The following is a 23,624-nucleotide window of genomic DNA, read 5'->3' as shown; positions in this document are numbered from 1 at the left end:
GGGACAGGCGTGGCGGGCGGTGCAGAATGAGAGAAGCACACCCAAGAATAATGGGAACATATGCATCTGGGCGCCTTCCTTGCTCAGCAGCGTTTTGTCCTCCTGGCATCAGAGCCAGAACTAAAAGGAGCGGGGAGTAGACCTCAGGGTGCTCCTCATTTTCTCTCGGCCTCTCCTTCCTGTGCAGGTGATGGTGACCAATGTCACCTCCCTCCTCAAGACTGTAAAGGCAGTGGAGGACGAGGCCACCCGGGGCACACGGGCGCTCGAGGCCACAATCGAATACATGAAACAGGAGCTCACGGTAAGGAGCCAGCAGTCACCTCCCTCGGGCATCCACGTGCAAGAGCTGACACCCCCCCCCCCCCCCCCAGACATCTCAGTGATTTGTAGCATAAAGAGGTTTTACCTGGGGCACCTGAGCCCGGGAGGCCAACTCACCTGCCTGCAGGCAGCTTTGCATAATTGAGGCCCCGGGTGTAACCGACCTCGTCAGCGTTTGTCTACAATCAATTTGTAATTAAGAAATCAATTAAAATGTGTCACTTAGGACTGTTCAGGTTTAGTTCCACTAAAACTGGAACTGAAACTAAAGCATTACAGAAGATTGCCGGCAAAGGGAAAACTCATTACGGGTGTTGGCTGTCACCTTGAGCTTAAATGATGTGTATGGCGTGTAGGCCCACCCAGCGCCTCTTGATTCCCAGTGCCGTTAGCATCAGCTCACACGGCTGCCCACATACGGATTTTAGAGGGTGAGGTGCCCTGTTAGAAAAACACAAATGCCTTTACCTGAGATACTGGCCTGTAAAATTCAGCATCTTTCTGTGCGTGGTCCCTCTGATCTCCAAGAAATTGACCACGTGTTCTTTCTTGCCGTGTTCCCGCATTGTATAGTGAGGGTGTCCCGGTGTTCCTGTGATATGGTTATTCTCTCCTGTTCTTTTGATCCTGTGATGGCTGTGGATTGACTCACCCTAATCCCTAGAAATAGAAATGTGCTGAAAATGAGGGTTTCAAACAGATTTCTTTCTAACTGGAGGTCTGATCACAGATTCGGTTTCTCTTTGCGGGGAGCAGGGGACCTGTTTTTGCTTCCAGCTACTCTGCGTCTTTAGAGTCACCTGGGAAGGCCAAAGGCCCCTGCGGATCAGCAGTATAAAGCAGCAATTCTGTTGGGTTTTGCTGGTGATTGAGCCTTGCGTTCTCTTGTCCTGTTTTTAATTAAGCCGGTCTTGCTTGGTGTTAAACCCGGTTCTTGCACAAAGAAAAAACTGAAAATTGCAGGTGGTGTCGTTAACCACTGCCTCCTGACGCTCACCTGCCTCTGTGGGCTGTATGTTTCCTATCAAAAGTCCGGGTCTGTATTCTGATAGGTGTGGGTGGGGCTAATGGTGGCAATGGAAGGGATTTGAAACTGGGAGCTTTCCTGGGACATTACCCACGGTCAACCGAAGTCTGCCAACGTGGTTTGGAATTGACAGAGGTTGTGTGTCTCCGCGGACGTGGGAAGTTTCCAAAGGAGCATGTGCCAAAGGGCCACATTAATGCAAAGGGTTCCATACATGTGGTATTCGTTCCCCTTGAGCGTTCAGGCATGGTCCTGGGTAGCTTAATTGCACCTGCCCATTTTTAGGGGGCTGGTGATGTTTGGTGCTGGTTAACAGGCTGCAAGGATGCTGGCTGGGTTCTCCCCTTTGCCTCAGGGAAAACTACCTGGCTGAAAGGTGGTTGCCTGGGGCTGAGGACAGAGCAACCCCAACTGGTTTAGGAGTACTCATGTGCAGGGACAGATGCACATGCAACATACAGCCCCTGGCACCAATCACTCATGTTAGAGAGACAAGACAGATGGGCTTGAAGCAGAAATGGCTGGCTTGACTGACAGGTGGAATTTTAAAGTGGGATATTCACTCAGCACGGTTAATTATTTCAGCTTCTCTAAAGAGTGGTGTGTGTGTGTGTGTGTGTGTGTGTGTGTGTGTGTGTGTGTGCATGCGTGTGTGGTTTTAAATAATTCACAGTGTCACTGTGGCGCCCTCGACACGAACGCCTCCACACAATTATGCAGTTATATTTGTAAGACAAGCTAAGAATAGAAGAAACTGAATGCTTCATTTCCCCCAACCCCACGCCCTCTTAAAGAAAGAAAGGGGAGTTCACAGGGATGCGTCCAGGTCCGTCCTGCCCAGGAACCAGCATCAGAACTGCAGAATTTCCGGGAGCTGCCGAAGCCCCAGCAGGGAGGGGGGCAAGAACTGGGAAGCCACACCACCACCTTCCCCCGGAGAGTTTACAAATACCGAGGGTCTGTTTCCGCAGGCGAACAGGTTAATGCTGTAGACCTGTCTCCCTCACCATATGGTTCCCTTGAAGGCCGAGTACAGGTGTGCAAGACTTATCCGTGCTAGCATCCTGAAAGCAAGAATAGTATTACTCAAATTTCTAATTTCCTGCCATTTGACGGTTTCTTCCTGTTGCTGGCTCAGTTTTCAGACCGTGAGCAGCATCCCGGTCAGAGAAGAACCAATTATTTTTGTCTTTGTCTTTTTTCTTTCATTTTTTTCTCCACCTGTTGTATTTCCAACTTCCAGGTGTTCCAGTCAAAAGAGGTGCCTGAAAAGACATCATCACCTGAAGAATCGATAAGGATGACGAAAGGCATCACCATGGCGACAGCCAAAGCCGTGGCCGCTGGGAACTCATGCAGACAGGAGGATGTGATTGCCACCGCCAACCTGAGCCGTAAAGCCGTGTCAGATATGCTGACGGCTTGTAAGGTAAAGGCCTTGGCGTTGTTTTGGGTGGCCGGATGATGCCCTGTCACGACTATTTGGTTTAGTCTGGAGCCAGGGAGGGGCCCGCCGTGTGCAGAAGGGAGCAGCTCAGTACCTCAAACTCGGTGACGAAATGCGTGCCGAAGAGCCCACGGGAAATGACTCTCCAGGGTAGTTTTGTGTTTGAGAGGGGATGGAGTCAGCCTGCTAGCTCACCCTCCCACTTTTCCTCTCCGTTCTTGCCAAGTAGGCAGGATGCCTGCTCTGACAGAGGTGAAGAGGCTTCTGGCCCTCTGAACAAAAAACACATCCCACTTGTACCTGCCCCCCTTTCCAGCCTCTGCAGGTCAGCGTTCTGGGCCAGGAGAGGTTCTGCCATGACTGGGGGAGGAAGTGAGTCAGAGGAACAAGACAGAATGTTGGGGAACAGCCCTTTTCGCTATCTGTGCCAGACATCTTGCAGAAACTCTCGTGATCCTTGGCTAGACAAGCAGGGTAGCTGCCCTGAGCCCATCCTTGGTGAGGGCGCTGGTGGGACCTGACCATTACAAGCTTTACTTTATTTTTTTTTAATCTATTAAGAAAGTGAGTCATAAGAGCCCTCCCAGCACCCCCCTTGAGCACCCCACACCAGACCTTCACCCTTCTGGGGACAGCTGGGTCCCAGAGACTCTGGCTTCTGCTCAGATTGATTGATAACCCCCCGCCATGGTGAGCGGGTTGGGGATGAGTCACAGAAGTTGAAAAAGCAGCTGTTGCAGCTTGGGGTCTGAGGAGACAGGGCCGTTCTTTGTGGGGAAGTCAGTTGTGGGAAAGCTGGCGCCAGGTCCAATGAGCAGGTAGGATGGGTGAGAGGTGACTGGGGAGAGGGACCGTGAGGCAGCCAGCCTGAAGGAATGGGTGTGTGAGGACCAGGCACGGGAGACGGTGTGGGGGGGTTGGGGGAGGAGAAGACAGTAGAAGGTGGAAGGGCCACTTTCATGGGGGACCATGTGTGCTGTGCCAGGGATTTAGACTCTCCTAAAGCCGTAAGTGTTTGCAGTTATGATGTACTTAATGGAATCTGCCCTGTCAGAAGTGACAACTTTCCAGAGGGGTTACGGCCTCAATCAGAAAATAGTACTTTTCTAGCAAGGTAAGGTCTGAATGCCACCATGACATGCAGGGAAGGCTGGCATGCATATTCTGTCATTGGATCCTGGAGGGGAAGGGCACCAGGGATCACCCCAAGTTGATGGATGATTAAACAGGCTTGGGGAGTTTAAGGGGAATGACCAAGGTCACACAGCTATTTCCTCTCTTAACGACGCTGAGGTTGATGAGTGACAAGTGCTTTGTCTCCGTGTTACAGACCTGAAATGAAAAGGGGAAATAGATTAAGGGGGAAAGGGAAGGCGGCTCGATTTTCAAGTCTCTTTCTGACACACATACCCCTGTTCTCAGGGGAGGAGGATAAGGACAGGTGCCATTTGCACAGCCTCTGCTCCTCTCTGTCTTCCTGCCCCCGGATCAGGCCACCCTGACTTTGCAGGACAAAATAACAGCCGGAGCTTCATACCTCAAAGCCAGACTTGGATGACAAGTGTCAGTGCTGAGCTCTGAGACTTCTGTTAGGAGAGCACTTATTTAGCAGACTTAGTGCAGCAAGGAAATGAGGCACCTTGCCAGAAAGGACGTGCAATAAGGAGTATATGGAAAATCAGGGAGACCAAGCAGTGGATCAAGAAGATCAAGCCAGAAGGCCAACTTGGCATGTTGGAGCACTGCCTTTGGGGCCGAGCAGGGTGGCTGGGGCAAAAAGGGAAGCGCAGGAAGTTACATCCTGGCTCATTTTATCAGAAAAGGAGGATTACACTAAATGCTCAGGTGGCGACAAGGGCTGCCCCACGCCCTGAGTTAATTCTTGTGTCTGTTTCTCGTCTTACTTACATGTGCATATGTCTGCATTATATACAATACAATCAACTATTACAGCTAATGTCGTATGGCTCTGGTCTCTGGTGCTCTGAGTCCTTATAACTGACTCTTTAATGACCACAAATACTCTGTCAATGAATATAATTTTACCCTGTTACCAGAAATTTCAGTTGTCTGCATTTTTAAATAATGCATAAACCGTACCGCCAGGAACATCTTTGGGCATACCTGTTTTTTCCATGCTTTGAATAATTTCCTTAGGCACGTCTCCCAGGAGTGGAATTAGTCAGATGGTCTGGCATTTTAATTCGTGCCAGATTGCTCTCCCAAAGAGTTCTGCCTGGTTAGAGCCACCAGCAGTGGACAAGAGCACCCACCCTCAGTCCCCGTACAACTCTAAATTGGGGTCTGACACACTCCATACCAGAGGTAGCATCATAGCCTGTGTCCTCCCTGAGACATGGGCTCCATTCTCACACTTGGAGACACAGGGCAGTGGTTAAAGGCACGGCCCGTTAGTCCTCAGGTGGGCAAAACTGAGCTCAGTAATGATAGATCCTGGCCACTCAGATTATCCCCACTCTTTCTGGGGTGTATTGGGGGAGCAGGTGAGGGGAGCACCCACAGGTGTTCCCACCAGCATCCCCCAATCCTAGACGGAAAGGCTTGAGCGGAACAAACGTGAAGGCTAGTCACTATCCCCCACCACTTTGACTTTTTATCCTAATGTGTGATTCATAACGTGTCCTGGTTTGCGATGTATTTGCAGTTTTGAATGTGTTCTTATAAGCCCCAAGTTCTTTCCAGGGTAAGGCTTTGGAAGGAAGAAAGGCTGGGCAGGGTTGCCAGATTTAGCAAATAAAAAATGGCGTTTCTCAAATTAACATTAAAAATTGTTTTATTGTTTCTTCAAAAATACAGTTAACTGTGATTAACCTGGTAACCCTGTGAATGGGTGTGTCATCTGTTATATCAGGATTGAATGAAGCCAACAGGTCACAAGTGCAAGAAAAAAAGCACAGGGTGCTGTATTAACCATACGTCCTTGTTTGCTTATCTCACCGCGCATAATGTGAGATGAGTTATTTACGGCCCCTCTGAGGGTAGCGGGGGGCTTACCGTCTGAAGTTTCCCAAGAGCCAGAGGAGACATTGTGAGTGCAGCATGGTCAGGCCACGGAGTGAGGGCCTGAGTGTGATCAGCCTGTGAACAGAGAGGGGCTTCAGGAACCGCCCCCCCGCCATGCTGCTGGAGAAAGGCAGGCACACCCTGGGACAGCCAGCACATGTCCTGCTGTAAGCCCTAATCATGACCCTTTCCTGGGCTTCTTAGTGCATGTGGAATTTCTTACAGTGCAATAGAAGGGGACAGGGAGAAAGGATGGGAGGAGGGACAGGACTCAGGTGCTTCCGTCTGGCTCCAGGGCACTAAAAAAGGCAAGACACAAAATGTGGTGAGAGAACCTGCCGTGGACACAGGTGTGAGGTTAACAGGAGAACACGGAGGCAGGCCACCTTCTCTATCCAGGGAGTCACGGAAGGCTTCTCAGGGAGGTCGCTGAGGGCAAGGCAGAGAGAATTCCAGAATCAAGGTCTCCTCCCTCTGGGGTGCAGGGCTGGTCAGCACTGCTAGGCAGGTGCCTTCCCCTCCCCCCTTACTCCTTGGTCCACTCCCCAGCTGGCTCTTCCTGTTTAAGATGTCCACATTCCTTTCTCTCCCCAGCAAGCATCCTTTCACCCTGATGTCAGCGAGGAGGTGCGCACGAGAGCATTGCGATACGGGACGGAGTGCACCCTCGGCTACCTGGACCTTCTCGAGCACGTCTTGGTGGTGAGGAGGGGCGTGGGCCGGGCCAGGACTGGGGAAGAGCTTGTTCAGATGCAGGCCATCCTTTCCTCAGGAAAGTACCTCGTAGAGCGCTGTGCGGGCTCCACTTGGGAGACTGGGGGTGGATGGAGCTAGAAAGTGCCCAGCATCACACTACTTCAGCACATGGAGATGAATGAAGGCTCTAGAAGAAGCTGCAGTTAGCATCCAGGAGAGCCAGGCTCGCTCTTGGCACCAAAGAGGCAAGAATAGCATGCCAGAGGGTGGGACAGGCAAAGCCACCACTGAAACAACGTTGGGAGGTCCCGTTAGGAAGACCCCAGTCCATCCTGCGAGGACAGGGAAAGCTCCAGAAAGAGCCACCCTGGCCTCCATGACGAGTTAAGGAGAAATTTCACCCGTGCTGCAGGTGACCTACCAGCCTCTTATCCTTGAATGAGTACTCAGACCACACTGGGAATGATGCCTCCCTTCCTCTGATGACCTTCCTGTCAGCCTAGAGTGCCCACCTGGAGCTGAGACAGAAGGCTGGTAGGGAAAATGCCAGAAGGGGAGGTGGGGACAGTGGTCATGGCTTATAGGGACTGTCCACATGGGAGCCTCGGGCTTATACCGACTTAGGTTCCCCACAGATCCTTAGGGCCAAACTCTGAGCAACCGAGAAATGTATTTGCTATGTGTCTCTCTCTGCCAAAACCCGCCATGGGGAGGTCTGGGGCAGGCCCTGAGAGAATTTGTCCAGGAGTCAGACACAGCCTCCGAAGAGAATTGACTATGCCCCACATTCCCTGACTGCTCCTTCCCAAACCTTAAAAACAAAACAAACAAAACAAAAACAAAAAAAGATCACCACCAGGCCACAGACAACCGTAAACCTTTCATTTGTGGAGCCCTGAGATTTTTCGTTTTGTCCTTGCGCTAATATATGAGCAAGGACATATATGAGGCTAAGGCAAAGGAAGGATCCCGAAAAGTTCGGCCCCTTGCTTGAGGTCGCCTAGCTACTAGGACAGTCCTGGAACCGAATCCCAATTCTTACTACTTCCAGGCCCGTGCTCATTCCAGCACTTCACTGCCACCTGAAATTAAATTACCTCCCCATGTTAAACATGTTAGGTCTCTTAGGGAGGGAGCATTACTTTGATTCTTCACCCAGGGTAACATTGTGTTCCAAAAGCCCTGAACTCCGGTGACTAGAAAACAGTGTATCATCGCATGTGGGCCAAGAAAACGCGTTGGCCAGTCCTTGTTCACAAGGCACGAGCCTCTGCCGCCAAACTAACTTTCTGCGTTAGAACAGAGTTAAAGTGTTCAGTCCGGAGCATGCGTATTAGCAGGAAATTCAGGGTATTCAGAATGAAGCCAGCAAGGCTTCCAAAAGGCATTTTTTTCTCGGTGGAATCATATAGTCTTAGTCACGTAGAACCTTGTTCTATCAGAAAATTAGGAGTTGCAGCAGAAGCAGTGTTAGGCTTAGGTTTAGAATCTTTGCATTCGATTCCCAGCTGTGCCACATAAATAGCTGCATGACTGCTGCTTTGTCCCGACTTGAGTTTCCTCAGATGGTAAACAGTGTCAGGAATCCGTGAGAATGTCAGGAAGATCGGGCTTCGGGGCTCAGCTCACGTGTGCTTTCCACTCACAGGGTGCCCATTTCCCATATTGCTTTCTGTCTCAGACTTTTTTTTTTTTCCTCTTAATCATTTATTGGAAGGGAAGAAAATACTGGGATTTTCGTATTCATTTAAATGAGGGATCCTCATTTTGCCCCTTTTCCCCCCGCTCCATTTCTTTTTTTCTCTTTTTTTTTTTTTTTTTTTTAATGTTTGGTTATTTTTGAGGCAGAGACAGAGCATGAGCACGGGAAGGGCAGAGAGACAGGGAGACACAGAATCCAAAGCAGGCTCTAGGCTCTGAGTTGTCAGCACAGAGCCCGACGCAGGGCTCAAATCCATGAACCGTGAAATTGTGACCCAAGCCAAAGTCAGATGCCCAACCGACTGAGCCACCCAGGCACCCCTCTCTAGCTCCATTTATTGAGCAAACCCTATGTCTTGTAGCACCTGTGCCTGTATCTGTGCAGGGCTGATCATTTACCTCACGCCTGTAGGTCCAGGCCTCAGGCACACTGCCCTCAGGCTGGTGCTTTCCGGCTTTGCTCGTGGTGAGCCACGTACCAGGAATGTCACTGCAGAGGCATCTACCTCCAGCTGTGTCTCTGACAAAGCCACACCCTGGATAAAAAGGAGGCAACAGCCTTTAAGGTGTTTAATGGACTGAAGGTCTCCTGTCGTGCTCTGCAGCAACAAGACAGCTTATACCTGGGAGAGGAGTTTTGCCTTCATGAGGAGGGGCAGGGGCCAGCACTTGAGAAATTTTCCCAAGGGGGGAAGAAAAATGGAACCCTCAGAGGGTCCCCTCCCACCTCAAGCCAACTTTAGACCCTTTGCCAATATCTGGGAGCCAGATGTCGCATCTACCAAAGGGATACCCACCCCCCTGTCTCTGACCTCTTCTCTCCGTGTGCATCTTGTTTGGGTGAGCAAAAGAAGACAAGGCCTCTAGGGGGTGGGTGGATGATTGGCCTCTTTGCCCGAGAAAAGGCCAAGAGGTCCAATGCCTCCATGAACATTAGGTAGGGAAGCTGTAGTAGCCATTCCCAGTCCACACAGTCAGAGACCCCAGTTTTATGGCCGCTTAATTACTGTATCAGGCATCGGGCCTAATGATAATCATCAGGTTTTTCTGGAAGAGGAAGAAGGGCACTTGGTGCATGGAAACCCCACATCATGTGTGAGTTGGGAGATTAACTATGGAGGACAGAGCTTAGCAAGAACGGGAGCATCCACTCCCTTCTTTTTCTGGGCCCAGGCAAGAGCGATTGCACTTTGCAGTAGATGTGCTTCTCTTGTTGCTGCCATATTAGTTGATGGGTTTTCTGGTGTGAGTTCTTCCTTGTATTTATTAGAGAAACGAGACTCTTAAGCCTTATGTGTTGTCAAGTTGGATGGTCGAGGTGACTGTTAAAAGCCTGCCATCTGAGTTTCTCTTCATCTTTCATACTTTCTATACTTCATCTGGGTCTTCATCATTGTGACCGAGAATCATGGTGGAAGTAGAAACGTCTTGTTTCCCCAGAGCTGTTTTGAGGTATATTTTGTGAAGGTAGCTAGTGCTAAAAAGAAATCATTAATAGAAAGAAAGCCCGAATGGCGTTAAAAATGGTATAAAACATGCAGAACTTGTCTCATCTTTTGCAAGGATGTTTCTGCCTCCTCATGACAGGTACTGATGGTTCCGACTTGAGGGAAATGTGAATGAATTAGCATCATACCTTTATTTGTTCATATATTTATGTTTGTCTCTTTGGAAAGCTGGACATCATCTTTGAAGGTTATTTTCTAATAAAAACATAGCAAGAGAGCAAGCCTTCCCTGGGGATTATCATAAACATAGGAAAAATAGCAGTTCATAACTGAAAATTGTGGAAGTCCTATGACAGCGTTCTTTCACGTCTGCTGTGGACATTTGTAGTTTTCTTGGGCCTGCAGCTGAGAATAAGTTCATCTCTCGTATCGTTAGCCCTAATTCTTCCTCCAAAGCAGACTGAGAAGAAATCTGGATTAACACGAGGCCCAAGTGTGGAAGATTATACACCAGTGAGAGGCCCAGGAGCCACAAGACTGAGGCCAGTGCCGGTGGAGAACCCAGCAAGGAATAAGGAAAATGGAGACACACAAACAGGGAAGTTAGCATTCATGTCAGATACTAAACTGGCTCCTTGAGGGTGATGAATAAAGAAACAGTTAAAAAACTAGAGATTTTCACATGAACACACAGCATTCTGTTCTCCTCTTCGTTTCTGGTCTTCATGGGATGGCTACAGCATCTCCATTCTGAAAAGAAAGTTAACTTAAAACTATAACAGGAGATGGGGCGCCTGGATGGCTCAGTCACTTAAGCGTCCAACTCTCGATTTTGGCTCAGGTCACGATCTCATGGTTTGTGGGATCAAGCCCCACCTCAGACTCTGTGCTGACAGCACGGTGCCTGCTTCGGATTCTTCTCTGTCCATCTCTGCTCCTCCCCTGCTTGTGCTCTGTCTCTCTCAAAATAATTAAACTTAAAAACAATTTAAAAAATACAAATAAATTTTAAAAACTGTAACAGATCTTGAGATATCCCCTTGGATGTCTTGTAAAGTTGACGTCTTGTTTTAATTGTTGAAAGAGAACTAGTAAGATTCCTGAAAGCTGAAGAAAGGCCAGATAATTGTCTAATTTTTACAAAAAGAGAAAGAAGTAGAAATTAAGGTTTGGAGACAGTGTCCAGCGATTTACAGAAATAAACTGAGGTCACTTTCAGCTGGTCAGGGAGCTTCTTTAGTGAGCTGCTGCTTTTCTTAAATTAAGGCACATCAAAATGTGGGGAAAGTTAGGCTGCTTCAGTCTTGTTCGATTTAAATACGTTAGGGCCAAGGATTCTTAACTTTAATGGCTGGTTTGTATATTTCGGTTTTTACTTTTGAAAGGGCTTAAAAATACAGAAAACCATATCAACATCCATGTGCCCACCCTGTATAATTAACTAACTTTGTTAATGCTTTGTCCTATTTGGTTCAGATCCCTACTTTAAAAAATATATATCAATAATTTTTTATCCGTTATCAATCCCATTCTCCGTTATCAATCCCATTCTCCGTTTTTCTCTAGGCACAAATAACTATCATGATTTTAGCATTCTTAGACCCCTCGGAGCTGAAAGTCCATCTCCTGCCTCCCACTACCAGCATCAGAGAAACCGCAGCACATTACACGCACAAAATTGTTCCTTAAACTGTTAAGAGGGTCCCCAGACCCAAATGCCCAGCTGGATTCTTTGGGAATTTAGAAACTCCAAATCAAGAACCCCTGCTTGGGGAATCCTTTCCTTTGGAGAATCTAGTTAGCAATTAACAAATAATGGGATCCAGTTTAGGCAGAGCCCTGTCCCTGCTGTCCAGGGAGCTGCTCTGTGAAGCTTTAGACATGCCCATGTGAGCGCTGTTGGCCTCCTGCATTTGCTCTCTGCTGGTTTGTCATAGTAGGTTTGTACTGCAAGAGGCAGCCACATTGCCTCTGTAGCAACCACAGTTTAATATTGCTGCTAAACCACAATGTGAGATCTTTGACAGCCTTAAAATTACCCTCGCTTCCACTAGCAGAGCTTTAATTTGGTTCCGTCTCTTGTCTGCTATTAGAAATCATGTTGACTTAATGGCAGAATAAAAATAGAACTCCTTTCCTCCTGCCTTGTCTGAATAGGATACTTTACCATAGGACTTGTAATTTCTCAGAGCCAGAGTATATGAAGGAGTGGCTCTCTCTCTCTCACCCTCCAGGCTCTTCTTTTTAAAGACAGAAGTCTTTAATCACTCCACTTTGATGATGTAAGTGAATGTGCCCACCACACCCCTAACTTTTTTTCCAGCTTTATTGAACCATAACTAACATACAATAAACAGATATTTAAAGTGTGCATTTTGAGTACTCATATGTGAATATATCCTTGAAAGCATCACCACAATCAAAATAACGAATGTATCCATTACTCCTCAGAATGTCTAGGCCACTGCTGGTCTTTTTGTTATTATAGATCTGTTTATACTTTCTAGACTTTTATGTAAACGGGATACATAGCACATACTTTTCTTTGTTTTGGTTCTTTCACTCAGCATCAATATTTTCAATTCTATCCATGTTGTTATGTGTGACAATAATTTGTCCCCTTTTATTGCTAAGTAGTATTCCATCAAATGGTTCTGCCATACTTGTCCATCATTAGGTGAAGAGACAAATATTTAAGTTGTTTCCAGCTTCTGATTACTAATAAAACTGCCAAGACCATTCTCTGTATAAATCTCTGAGCCTGAATTTGTTCATTTCTCTCAGATAAATGCCTGGATGTGGAATACTTATAAAATAGGGTATGCACTTTTTTTTTCCTTTCTTGGGAAGCTTTTTTATAGTAGTTATACTATTTTACATTTCCTCCAGCAGGGTAGGAGAGTTCCGGTTGCTCCACACCCTTGTCAACACTTGAAATGGTCTGTCTTTTCAATTTTAGTCCTTCCAGTGGGTGTGCAGTGGTGTCTCCCTGTGGTTTTAATGTACGTGGTTGAGTATCTTTTTTAATGCCCCTGTTTGCCCTCTGTATGTCTTTTTTGGTGAAGTCCCTATTCAGATGTTTTTGGCTGCTTTTCATTGGGTTTGTCTTATTATGGAATTTTGAGAATTTTTTACATTTTCTAGATACAAATTGTGAAATTTTTTTTAATCCTTTCTCTTAGGGTGTGGTTTGCCTTGTCGTTTTCATAACAACGTCTGGAGAGAGATGGAAATGTGTGTTATTAAAAAAGAAAATAACAATGCTGCAGAGAGTTAAGGAAACAAAAAGCTCAGATAAAACTTGAAAAAATAGAAAAGTAAAGCCAAAATAGATCTTGTATCTCAAATAATTAAACACATAAGATGAATTGAATGTTTGTTTGCATCAGTTATGTTTGCAAATTATTTTTAGGATTATATCCCGGTATAAGGGAAGAAAAAATAATTTTCTCTCTACACTTCAGAGTTCTTGCCTGAGACCCTGTGTAGTGAGGCAGATTAACAAGAGAAAAACAAATACATTGTGTACCTCATGGATGCATAGCAGAGATCCAGGGGAAAAATGAGTAACTACATAGGTGGCCTAAACCACTGGCTTAAAGACCATCTTCAGTTCAGTGAAAAAAAAGGTGTGTAATTGGTTTGGGACAGGTGATGGGAGGTTGCCAGGAAAAACCTCCTGGAGGTTGCCAGGAGATTATGCAGATTGAAATCCATGCCTTCTCCTCTGATAAATTCTCTCATGATAAAGAGTCAACCTTCTCTTCAGGCAGGGAGAGGGAGACACTCTAAACAGAGGAAGATTTGCTTTGTCACTGTAAATTTCTCTTTCAAAAGAGTAACTTCTACTCTGTTTTCAGAGCTTCTCCCATGTCTATTTCTCACAATAATTAGCCCAAAACAATCCGTATACCAAAGAGGTTATTTCGGGGTGCCATGCTCTGCTACCTCTCACCAGCTTCCTGTTCTTTTATTTGCATGCCCGATTGATTCTCTTTTGAGCAGCCTTATTGAGGTATAATTGGCGTATGACAGAATTTTCCCATTTCAGGCATTAAATTAATTGTTTTTTCCTGTCTTTACAGAGCTGTGCACCTATCACAAAATATTAGAATATTTGCATCACCCCAAAAAAGAAACCTCATACCCTTAAGCAGTCGTTCATTGCCCTCGCTCCAATTCTAAGACCGAGACAAACACTAATCTCTTTCTGCCTCTGTATATTTGCCTATTCTGGACTTCTCATATAAATGGAATCCCACAGTATATGTGACTGCTTCTTTAAATTAGCATAATGTTTTTAAAGTTATAAAACATAAACTTCCAAGTTCATGATTTTTAAAGTTTTCAAGCCTAGTTTATATTTTGTCCCCAGAGAATCCTTACCAAATCTGAGATCACTAAGATGATTTTCTTTGGTTTGCTTCTGTATAGTTTTAATTCTTATATTTAGGTTTAGATGTGGGGAAAGGGCCAGGGTTCATACTCCTACGTATGGCTATCCAGTTGTTCCATCATCATTTGTTGAAAAGAATGATTCTGTCCCCATTGAATTAAAGGCATCTGAGCACATTTAATGACAATCAGTTGACTATATATGTGAAATCTAGTTCTGGACTCTTTTCTGCTCCATTGATCTATAAGTCCAAGTACCAATATCATGATGTCTTGATTACTACTACTTTATATGAATGTTAAAATCTGGTAGTTGAAGACTTTCAACTTGGTTCTTTTTCAAAATAGTTTTAGCTCTCCTATGTGCTTTGCATTTCATATCATCATGTAAATATCTAAAAAAAAAAAAAGCTTTGGGGATTTTGACTGGGATTGTGGGGGAGATTTGAGGGTAATTGACATTTTAAGAGTGTTCTAATCCGTAAACATGGCATATATCTCCATTTGTTTAGGTCTCCTTTAATAATTTCAACAGTGTTTATAATTTTTAGGATTCAGGTCTTGCACATGTGTTGTCGCATTTAGCACTAGGTGTTTCATAATTTTTATGGTGTTATAAACGATACTGCTTTTTTAAAATTCTTATTTTTTTATTGCTGTTGAACCTAAAAATATAATTGATACTAGTGTATTGACCTTATAGCCTGTCACCTTGCTATACTCACTTATTCTAGAAGCTTTTGTTTACATATGCCTCAGAATTTTCTATATAGACATTCACATTATTTATAAAGAAAGATTCTTTTACTTCTTCTTTTCCATCTCTGTACCATTTACTTATTTTTCTTGCCTTATTGCACTGTCCAGGAATGTTAGTACAATACTGATAAGGGTGTGAGATCAAACATCCTTACCATATTCTTGATCTTAGGTAGGAATGTTCGGTCTTTCATCATTTACTGTGAATCTCCCCATCATACTTTTAATTCTTTGCCTATTCTTGTTGTGTTGACCACCATGGATAAACCAACTAACCAACGAACAAGGCTATGGACCACTTAGCTTTTCAAACCCTGAGCCATAACCATTATTCACCTGGTGAACTTACAACATGTATTGTTTCAGGGGGGAAAAAAATAGTACAGGCCTTTGATTAAGTGGTGCCAAATGGTACCATTTGAGTCTAGGGCAGTGGTTCACAACTTTGGTTATATATGAGAATCACATGGGGGACTTTTAAAAACCCTGGTGCCCAAGCTGTACTTCAGTCCAATTCTATCAATAGCCCTGATGGGAATATATATTGTATCAAATTACATATTAATTTACGCAGTCTTACCACAAGTCGGTCATAAAAGGACGGTTGCTATGCCTCTTTACTAGGCAATTTACTTACACTGAGGCTTAGAAGAAAAGTAACTAGACCAGGGTTACATAGGTAAATTGACTCTAGAACCTATACTTAACTAAACTGCCTACCCCTGGCTGTATTAGAAAATAAAAGACACTTAACTTCCTCCCCCCACCTCTCCATGGTTCTAGTGTTTTAGAACTGGTCCCTGAAGCTATCATATTAGGACTTGTCCCAATGGTATGTTGCTCTGTTTTCACCCATCCATTCATTTGTTCACTCATTCTCAGAATTGTACTGAGTTCTTTTCTTTTCCTAAAAATTTTCTTCAGGTAATCTCTACACCCAACATAGGGCTTGAACCCACAACTCCCAAATCAAGAGTCACATGCTTTACCAACTGAGCCAGCCAGATGCCCCTGTACTGAGTTCTTAGTATCTGCATAGTGATATGTATAAGTCCTAGGGTGAGAAAATAAGAGCAGAATAACTGAATTCATGGAACAGTAGCAAATAGAAAATAAATTTTAAAGATTGCCAAAGGAAGGAGGATGGTGATGGATGCATGTAAAGTGATGCTCAAAGACCTTTGACTAATCAGTTCAGGCATATAATACAATGTCTTCTACACACTGGTGCGGCCAGTGCTGGTCAAAGTATAATCCCACTAACTCCCCCAAACCCAGATTTTTTTTTAACCAGACTTACAGTTTTCTTTTATCTCTGGGGTCCAAAAGACTTCTTTTCCAGACTCCTAAGAATGAGTATGGGACACCAAGAAGGGAATTAACATTTAACGAACACCTGCCGTGTTGGAGGCATTGTGCAGGGTGTTTCTTATGTGTTACTCCTTTTGATCTTTATGCCAATCCTGAGGAATAGGCATTATCCCAGCTTTACAGAGGAGAAAACAGGTTCTGAGGGGTTCATTAACCTGCCCAGCGTCCAAAACCAGGCGCAAAGGAAGCCAGGTGTGTGAACACAAGTTTGTCCAGTTCCAAAGCGATGTTTATCCCTGGCTCGAGGCTTCAGAATTATCCAGAGAGAGGCAGCCGTTGTGCTTTGCTCCTGAAGGTTTGAGCATTTCTCAATCTGAAGAGTAGCACTGGGAAGCATGAGAAAGAAATGCAGAAAAAGAATGTTGGAAGAGGAATTTCAGAGTTAGGCAGGAGCAAGGTGATTTAAGTCAGAATGTAAATTTATGGGGAAGATCTCATCCCATTCTTGAGTGAATTGGAGAAGAAATCCTCACACAGGATATCCTATAAATTGGATTGGGTGTTGGATAGCCAATATCTTTTTTAACACCATCAAAAACCAAAAGGCAAAAAAGGAAACTTAAAAAAACCTTTGAGCTAGTTCAAAAAAAAAAAAAAAGGAAAATCCTCAGAATCTCTCTCAGGAGAGCTTGCCCTCTGATCAGAAGGTTGTGCTTTCTTGGGACTCTGTCTCTGAGACCCCACAAGAGTCACATATTTCTTCTGGTGCCACATTTGTTTTGTCACAAGTACCATCTGACCTGTAACCTCAGGCTTTCGCGTTCACTCGGAATGTTCCTAAACTGTGCGTAATTTTCGTGTGCATATGTTTGGTTTATGTGCAAAAGAAAGGGCACATAAAGGACACATAAGGACTTCATCTCACTTACGATCTTACAGAAATGTGTCCAGAGGGACCTTAGAAAAACTCGTAATTCCCAACTTTTCATTTCTCACAGGAAACTGAAGGCCAGTGAGCCTTAAGTGTTTTCCCCCAAGTTTCTGAAGTCACTTGGGTGGCAGAGTTGCAACTTCAAACCAGGTCGTCCAACTCGGTTCACCAGTAAGAGTGTGCTTTCTGTCACAACGGCTACCATCTTTCTTATGCATTTGACTTATTCTTCATCCTCAGATTCTTCAGAAACCCAGCCCGGAACTCAAGCACCAGCTGGCTGCTTTCTCCAAGCGCGTCGCTGGTGCCGTGACTGAGCTCATCCAGGCAGCAGAAGCCATGAAAGGTAGGCTGGATTCTCTCGTGTCATCTCGTGGGACACCACTCACTGGCCATGAACTGAGCAAAGAAACCCCGCAGCCAACACAGGCCCTTTCTTGGTGAACGCAGTCAGAAGGAATACAGTAGGGGTTTTTTTTCTGTTGGGTTTTTTGGTTTGTTTTTTTAGCAAATGAGAATAGAGTTAGAATTTCAAAGTAATATCCTCCTCAAGCAAGGCTCGTTTCCAGTCCTTTGATTAAGTACTTCCACTTAAATGGTATAATCCACCTAGAGCAGCTCACTTGTCTTAAGGGTATCGCCCTTTATTTTTATCTGCATTTGCCTTCATCAGAATATCCTCATTCAAATCATACAGTCCATGTCTAGGAAATGATACCATCTGCGTACATTGTTTGCACACCCCCTTGTGGTCACATTAGAAGCAGTCACCTCACCAGAGCAAGGTTTTCTTACCAGGTTCCCTTTGTCTGAGTTGAGGTGAATGGTGGTTCTCCATGAGTCCCCAAGAGAAGAGGATGACAAATCTGTGTGGTCCGCATAGTCTCAAGTGTCTTGAAAATGGTTACTTGCGGTCATGAGCTTTAAGAAAGAGGTCAGAGTAAGGCTCGAGCTGGCCTTGAACCATGAGATCTTGATTTTTGACACTGCATCGATGAGTGCTCCTGCGGTAGGGCTGTATACACAACTGACTTACACAAGCGACAGGATCAGATAGGAGCTCCCCTTCGCCCAGCTGGTCTCGGTGAGAGCTGGAGAGAAGATCCCTTAGGACGGTGCAACTAGTAGGCTGACGGAGCCTCCTTGCACGTAAATCCAGATATGGTTGGTAATGAAGCCAGAGCCCTGCGGTCATAGCTACCAAGAATGACCCTCTTTGGACTGATTTTAGGAACAGAGTGGGTGGATCCAGAAGACCCAACTGTCATCGCGGAAACAGAATTACTGGGGGCTGCGGCATCCATTGAGGCTGCTGCTAAGAAGTTAGAGCAACTGAAGCCAAGAGCCAAACCGAAAGTGAGTGTCCATGTGTGGCTGCTTGTCCGATGTCAATAGGTCTTCCTGTGGATGGCTGTGAAGTGAAGCTAGGTGTGCCCACAGGGAGCCTGTCCCCTTCCCCGTGGTTAGACTGGCAAGTGGCAGACCTGCTCTACCTGCCCAGCACCTTTTTACAGGGCATGGAAAAAAACCCATGGGTTGATCCTTCAGGTTAACCACCCAGAAAAATACCTTTGGGTATCCAAAGGAAGAATCCAGGGCACTTAGGATCTGAATTTAGTTCCACTATATAGAAAGCAGGTGTTACATGCTTACTATGGAAAGTCCCTGTTACTGAAGGGGACGTTGTCACCCTCAAATTTTCTGGTTTCCATAATGCAGTGCAAATAGCAATGCGGGGTCTCTCCTTTTCTTCAAATCAGTAAAGGGTAATGTGGACCTCAAAGTGGACCTAGTAACAGACTTCCTCAGTATATGCTGGAGACTGGTGGGCTGGTATGTTTTCTCCATCTGTGTTGGTCTTCTAGATAAATGTTTAAAACTTAAGTCGTTAAGGGGAGCCTGGGTGGCTCGGTTGGTTAAGCATCTGACTTCGCCTCAGGTCATGATCTCACGGTTTGTGGGTTCGAGTCCCGCATTGGGCCCTGTGCTGACAGCTCAGAGCCTGGAGCCTGCTCTGGATTCTGTGTTTCCCTCTCTCTCTGCCCCTTGCCCGTTCATGCTCAGTCTCTCTGTAAAAAATAAATAAATTTTTAAAAATGTAAAACTTAAGATGTTAAAGAGAAACAGCCATTTAAGGACTTACTCTAAGATGGGGCCATAGGAAGGACAATTATACATAAAAGGATGGTGAGCTAGTGCTGTCCAGGGGCAAAGCCTAGTCCTGTCCAGAAGCAGTTACCTTTCACTCTACCTCCCACGGCTGTCTTCTCCCCAGAAGACGGTGGAATCAGAGGAGGCCTCTTTTTCTTTGTATTCAAGCAAGTCCCTGCTGGTACCTATCACCTCACTTCTCTTCCAAGGACCCAAAAACATTAGGAGGTAAAATATGGTTTTTCCCCTCAGAAAAAGCTGGATCCCCCAGATTAGGTATGCCTAAAACTCTACCATTTTTATAAAACCAAAATATGGAGTCTGAGCACTGAAATACACCAAACCACTCAAAAGCAGCACCCAGGTTAATGCTGCATGTAAAACAGACGTGAGCATGTAAGTGAACGTATTGAGCTTGGGAACCTTCTTAAAGCCATTAAATTCTTAGAACCAGTCTCCCGATAGTTGCTGATAGTTGGTGAAGGCATTTCTGTAAATCTCTCATCAAGATATAATTTAGGAGTTATGGCTTTCTGATTTGGGGGGTTACCAGGGTTCTCTCTACTAGCCTCTAACCTGAGGGTCTTAAGAGGTCTGAGATTGTCCTAGGTGTTCTCAACAAGTTTAAGAACTGGATGTGTATGTAGGGGCAACTCCCACTTTCTGGCTTTGTCTTTATTTCTGCTTGATAAATCAGGTTAATTGCAAATGGAAAATGTGCATTCAACTAAGAAGCAAGCAACTGTTGACTAAGATTTGGAGGCTTTGTGTGTAATTTGTCTTCCCTTTGCCTCATCTGATTTAGCACAAGTAGCCTCTCCTGGAGAGCTTGCGTCTGCTATTGCTGAAGTCATGTCAATTGACACTGTTCTGGAGAATTAGCCTGGTGCTCATGTAACATTAGCACTTCCCCAGATTCTGAGAGCTCCTGTTTTAATCCCTCTCCTTTTGTCCTTTTGTAAGGTCCCTCTGTGCTCTGTCTCTGAGTCCTAATTGCCCTCTGTCCAGCCATTGATATACCTCGTGATTCTTGATCTGAAAAAACCCCAGCAATTAGAGGTCCTACCCCATAGCATTGTTGTTATAACAGTTAAATGAGATAATTTAAGAATACAGTGCCTAACTGAATAAGCAGTAACCAAAAAGATGCTTCAGAGACTTTTATCTACTACTTCCTAGGAGAATGCCTGAAAGAATAATTTTTCCATACACCCATGAGCTGATGGCCTTAGCAAAAAGAAAATAAAAGACTCACACTGATTGAGTACCAAGTATGTGCTAAGCAGTGCTTTACAGGCGTTGGCTCGTCGGGTCCTTGCAACGTGCCCACAAAGCAACGCCTGTCCATGCAGAATCAGAGGCAAAATACCTTGCCAGAGTCAGGTGGCCTCGACTGATCTGGAAGCATTGTATGTGCGCTATGGATGACACAGTCAGTTCATACCAGTTTTCTGGGTTTAGCCAATGTCAGAAGCTGGGGCAGCTCCACAGGGAAGCTTTTTGGTTTGCCTGTACCCTCTGAGCTGTTACTGCCACTTCCTGTGCAAAGGAGGAAATCCAGAGAGAAAGAAACCTGGGGGAGGGGAAGGGGTCGGGGCTGTTGCCTGTAGCCTTGTTTGTAGTAGGAAGAAGTTAGACGTGACCTGAGTGTCTCCTTGAAGAAAAAGTACACAGCTGTTGAGAATAATGTTGGTAGGACTGTTCAGTGTGCAAAGGATTCTGCTCATGGCATAAACGTAAAGTAAAAAAAACAAAACAGAACAAAAAAACAGGATGCAGAATTATGTGCTCGGTATAACTCTGTAAACAACACTTACATACAAAGGAGACAGGCGGGGAATGTACAAAATCACAGTGGAATTCAGGGAGTGCCTGGGTTTTAAAATTTTGTAAAACAGTGTTTTAAAAATAAGAGCACTTAAAAAATAAGTGATGGCTGCAGAGGTGGATGCGTGGGTGCTCCCTGCACTGCCCTGGGGTCACCTAGCTTTTGTATTTACAGTGTGGCTCTTTATGGAGAGCCAAGGAATCCTTCGGTCAAGGTCAAAGTGGACATAACTGTTGATCTGCGTCTCTTCCCTGGGGACGCCTACTTTAGGCCGCTCCCCAATTCCTATAAGGAAGGGTGCTCAGTACTTTCTGAGTGCTTTCTGAGTACCCTCTGAGCTTACACCCTTACAATGATGTGAAGTCTTACACCACCCATTGGCCAGAGGCTCCTGACACGTGGATTATATTATCGATAAAATTCTTTTAAAGAAATCTTCAACCCAAACCAGGGTTTTTGTGCCTGTCTAGGAACAAAACCATCTGCTATGTGGTAATAACTGCATAAAATCAGATATCTTCCTTACCTTTATAGAGGAATGCATTTCCCCAGTTTATCAGTCAGTGAAGCATCCGACTCCTGATTTCGGCCCAGGTCATCATGATCTCGTGGTTGGTGAGATTGAGCCCCGCATCGGGCTCTGCCCTGTCAGTGGGAAATCTGCTTGGGGTTCTCTCTCTCCTTGTCTCTCTGCCCCTCCCTGCACTCACACACACTCTGTCAAAATAAACATTTTTTTTTTTTAATTCCCAGTCTGACACCAAAAGCAGCCAGTCTTTTGTGGTTCATTGGTTCTCTCCATCCCCTTCCATAACTGAAAAAAAATAAGTAATCCCCAAGATACTGTGAATAAGTATTTGCTCTCGCATTCCCATCTTGTAACTACACACGAACACACAAGCCCTTAGTAGAGAGCAGATAACGCTTTCCTTTCGTAACGGGAGAGCATTTACACTGCTTAGAGGAATAGTATCGGGGATGGGCAATGTTTTATTTTTTTTGTCTGTTTGAATTGTTTTGCTCACCGCATTCTCAGGTCGCCTGTTTTAAAAGTAGAATGCTCCATGGTTTATGAAGATGATTCCTGGCACCTTTTCCCCCCTCAGGCCCTTAAAATCTCAGCACCTCTTTTTGCCTGGGATCTGCCAAACACAAATAACCAATTGGCACTGTTGGATCCACTGTTTTCTTGGGAAGATGGTATCAAAGCAAAAGGAGAGAAGGTCGGATGGTATTAAGGCTGGTGCGTGTACCTACAATGTTGCTAATGGTGTCGTTTCCACACTTACAGACAGACTGTGCTCCACAGAGAGGTAATGGACTTGCGGCAGTGGTGACCACCCCCTGCAGCCGTAGCCTGCAGTACTCTGCCTTTTCTCGAGCTCAGTCAAACCTGGATGCCTTTTCTGCAGGCCTCTGTGTGATATGTTTGATATATTAGGTTGTTATTTAATCCAACTATATATCAAACATATTCCTACAGTGTCTTGCCCTGTCTCCGGGGGTTCCTAATATAGTTTATAAGGCAACAGGAAAGCATATGTTAAACTCACAAGCAGATTTAGAAGACGGGGTGCTCATTCCATTTCATAATGTTATATTTCCGTTTTTTCTTGTAGCGTTTAAGACCTGTATCAGTGTCGCTAGATTCTCTTGTTTGTTGTAGAAACAAATCATAATTGTGGATGTTTTTGTAAGAGCTTGAGATATGTATAGCTTAGTTTTGTCAGTAATGAATCCTTGAGGGATATGCTCAGTGGAAAAAAAATGGAAGGTTCCAGGCCATGTTTGTGACCTGGGCGAAAAGCATTATAACCCCCACACACGTAGATTTACATTTCATCCTGATCTTCAATTTAGAAATTAGTAATTTTCATAATCTAATTTCTAGCAAATATTTAAACACAGATCAACTCTCTGTAAATTTCCCTTCTGCCCATAGTATCAAAACATATAAACCAAATCAGCCATACTAACTGTAGGGATGGTGAGTCACTGGGTTTATAAAAACCTCAGGACTAAATGTATCTAACAAAGATAGTGTGCACCCTGTCTGTCACATTTCCTGTAATAGGTTAACTGGTCAGTCGAAGTTGATAATATTTAGAATAAGCTGACAATCAGAAAGTAATTCCATGGCCTAATTGGGTGCAACAGGAAGTTTGGGATTATGAAACATTTTTTCTGGCACGCAGCAAGCCGCCTTTGGTTGGCTTTGACCTCCTCCTCATGGAAACGCCTGTGAAGTTTGTGAGTTCATTCTGATCTGTCTCAACAGAAGACTGAGCACTGCTTTCTGGAAAGAGAACCATTGTGCCAACAGCTCAGTCTTTTGGAGCAGAGAAGTGCTCTTTTAAGAGCACATTTGAGTATGTGTGTAAGCAATGCCCCACACAGGCGGCAAGCCAGTGGTTTGAACAGGTTGGTCAGGAAAGTTTCCCCTGTTATGTCTAGAAGCCATCTCCAAGTTGCTTGCAGTGAATGTGTAGTGACAGCAGCAAAGTGATGACACAGGAGAGGGAAACACAGTGTTGGAGTCCCAGCTTCCAGAGTTATAACGTGGAACCTGTCCCTGGGACCCT

The 23,624-nt window shown here is 45.0% G+C and overlaps 1 protein-coding gene across 4 annotated transcripts in view; it reads left to right on the top strand.

The window, feature by feature from the left end:
• The window catches only part of TLN2 (talin 2), a 439,345-nt gene that overhangs the window by 398,035 nt on the left and 17,686 nt on the right, over positions 1-23,624 (top strand). For all 4 annotated transcript variants that reach the window (XM_030318033.1, XM_030318034.1, XM_030318031.1 and 1 more), the window contains 5 exons: positions 188-304; positions 2,595-2,780; positions 6,417-6,524; positions 17,304-17,409; positions 18,295-18,419. In XM_030318033.1, the coding sequence (XP_030173893.1) occupies positions 188-304; positions 2,595-2,780; positions 6,417-6,524; positions 17,304-17,409; positions 18,295-18,419 (642 nt within the window). The remainder of the gene's footprint in view (positions 1-187; positions 305-2,594; positions 2,781-6,416; positions 6,525-17,303; positions 17,410-18,294; positions 18,420-23,624) is intronic.

Source organism: Lynx canadensis, chromosome B3 (assembly GCF_007474595.2).
Source record: "Lynx canadensis isolate LIC74 chromosome B3, mLynCan4.pri.v2, whole genome shotgun sequence".
NCBI classification, from domain to species: domain Eukaryota; kingdom Metazoa; phylum Chordata; class Mammalia; order Carnivora; family Felidae; genus Lynx; species Lynx canadensis.
Note: the sequence above shows the minus strand (reverse complement) of the source record. Positions and strands in the feature narration are given on the sequence as shown.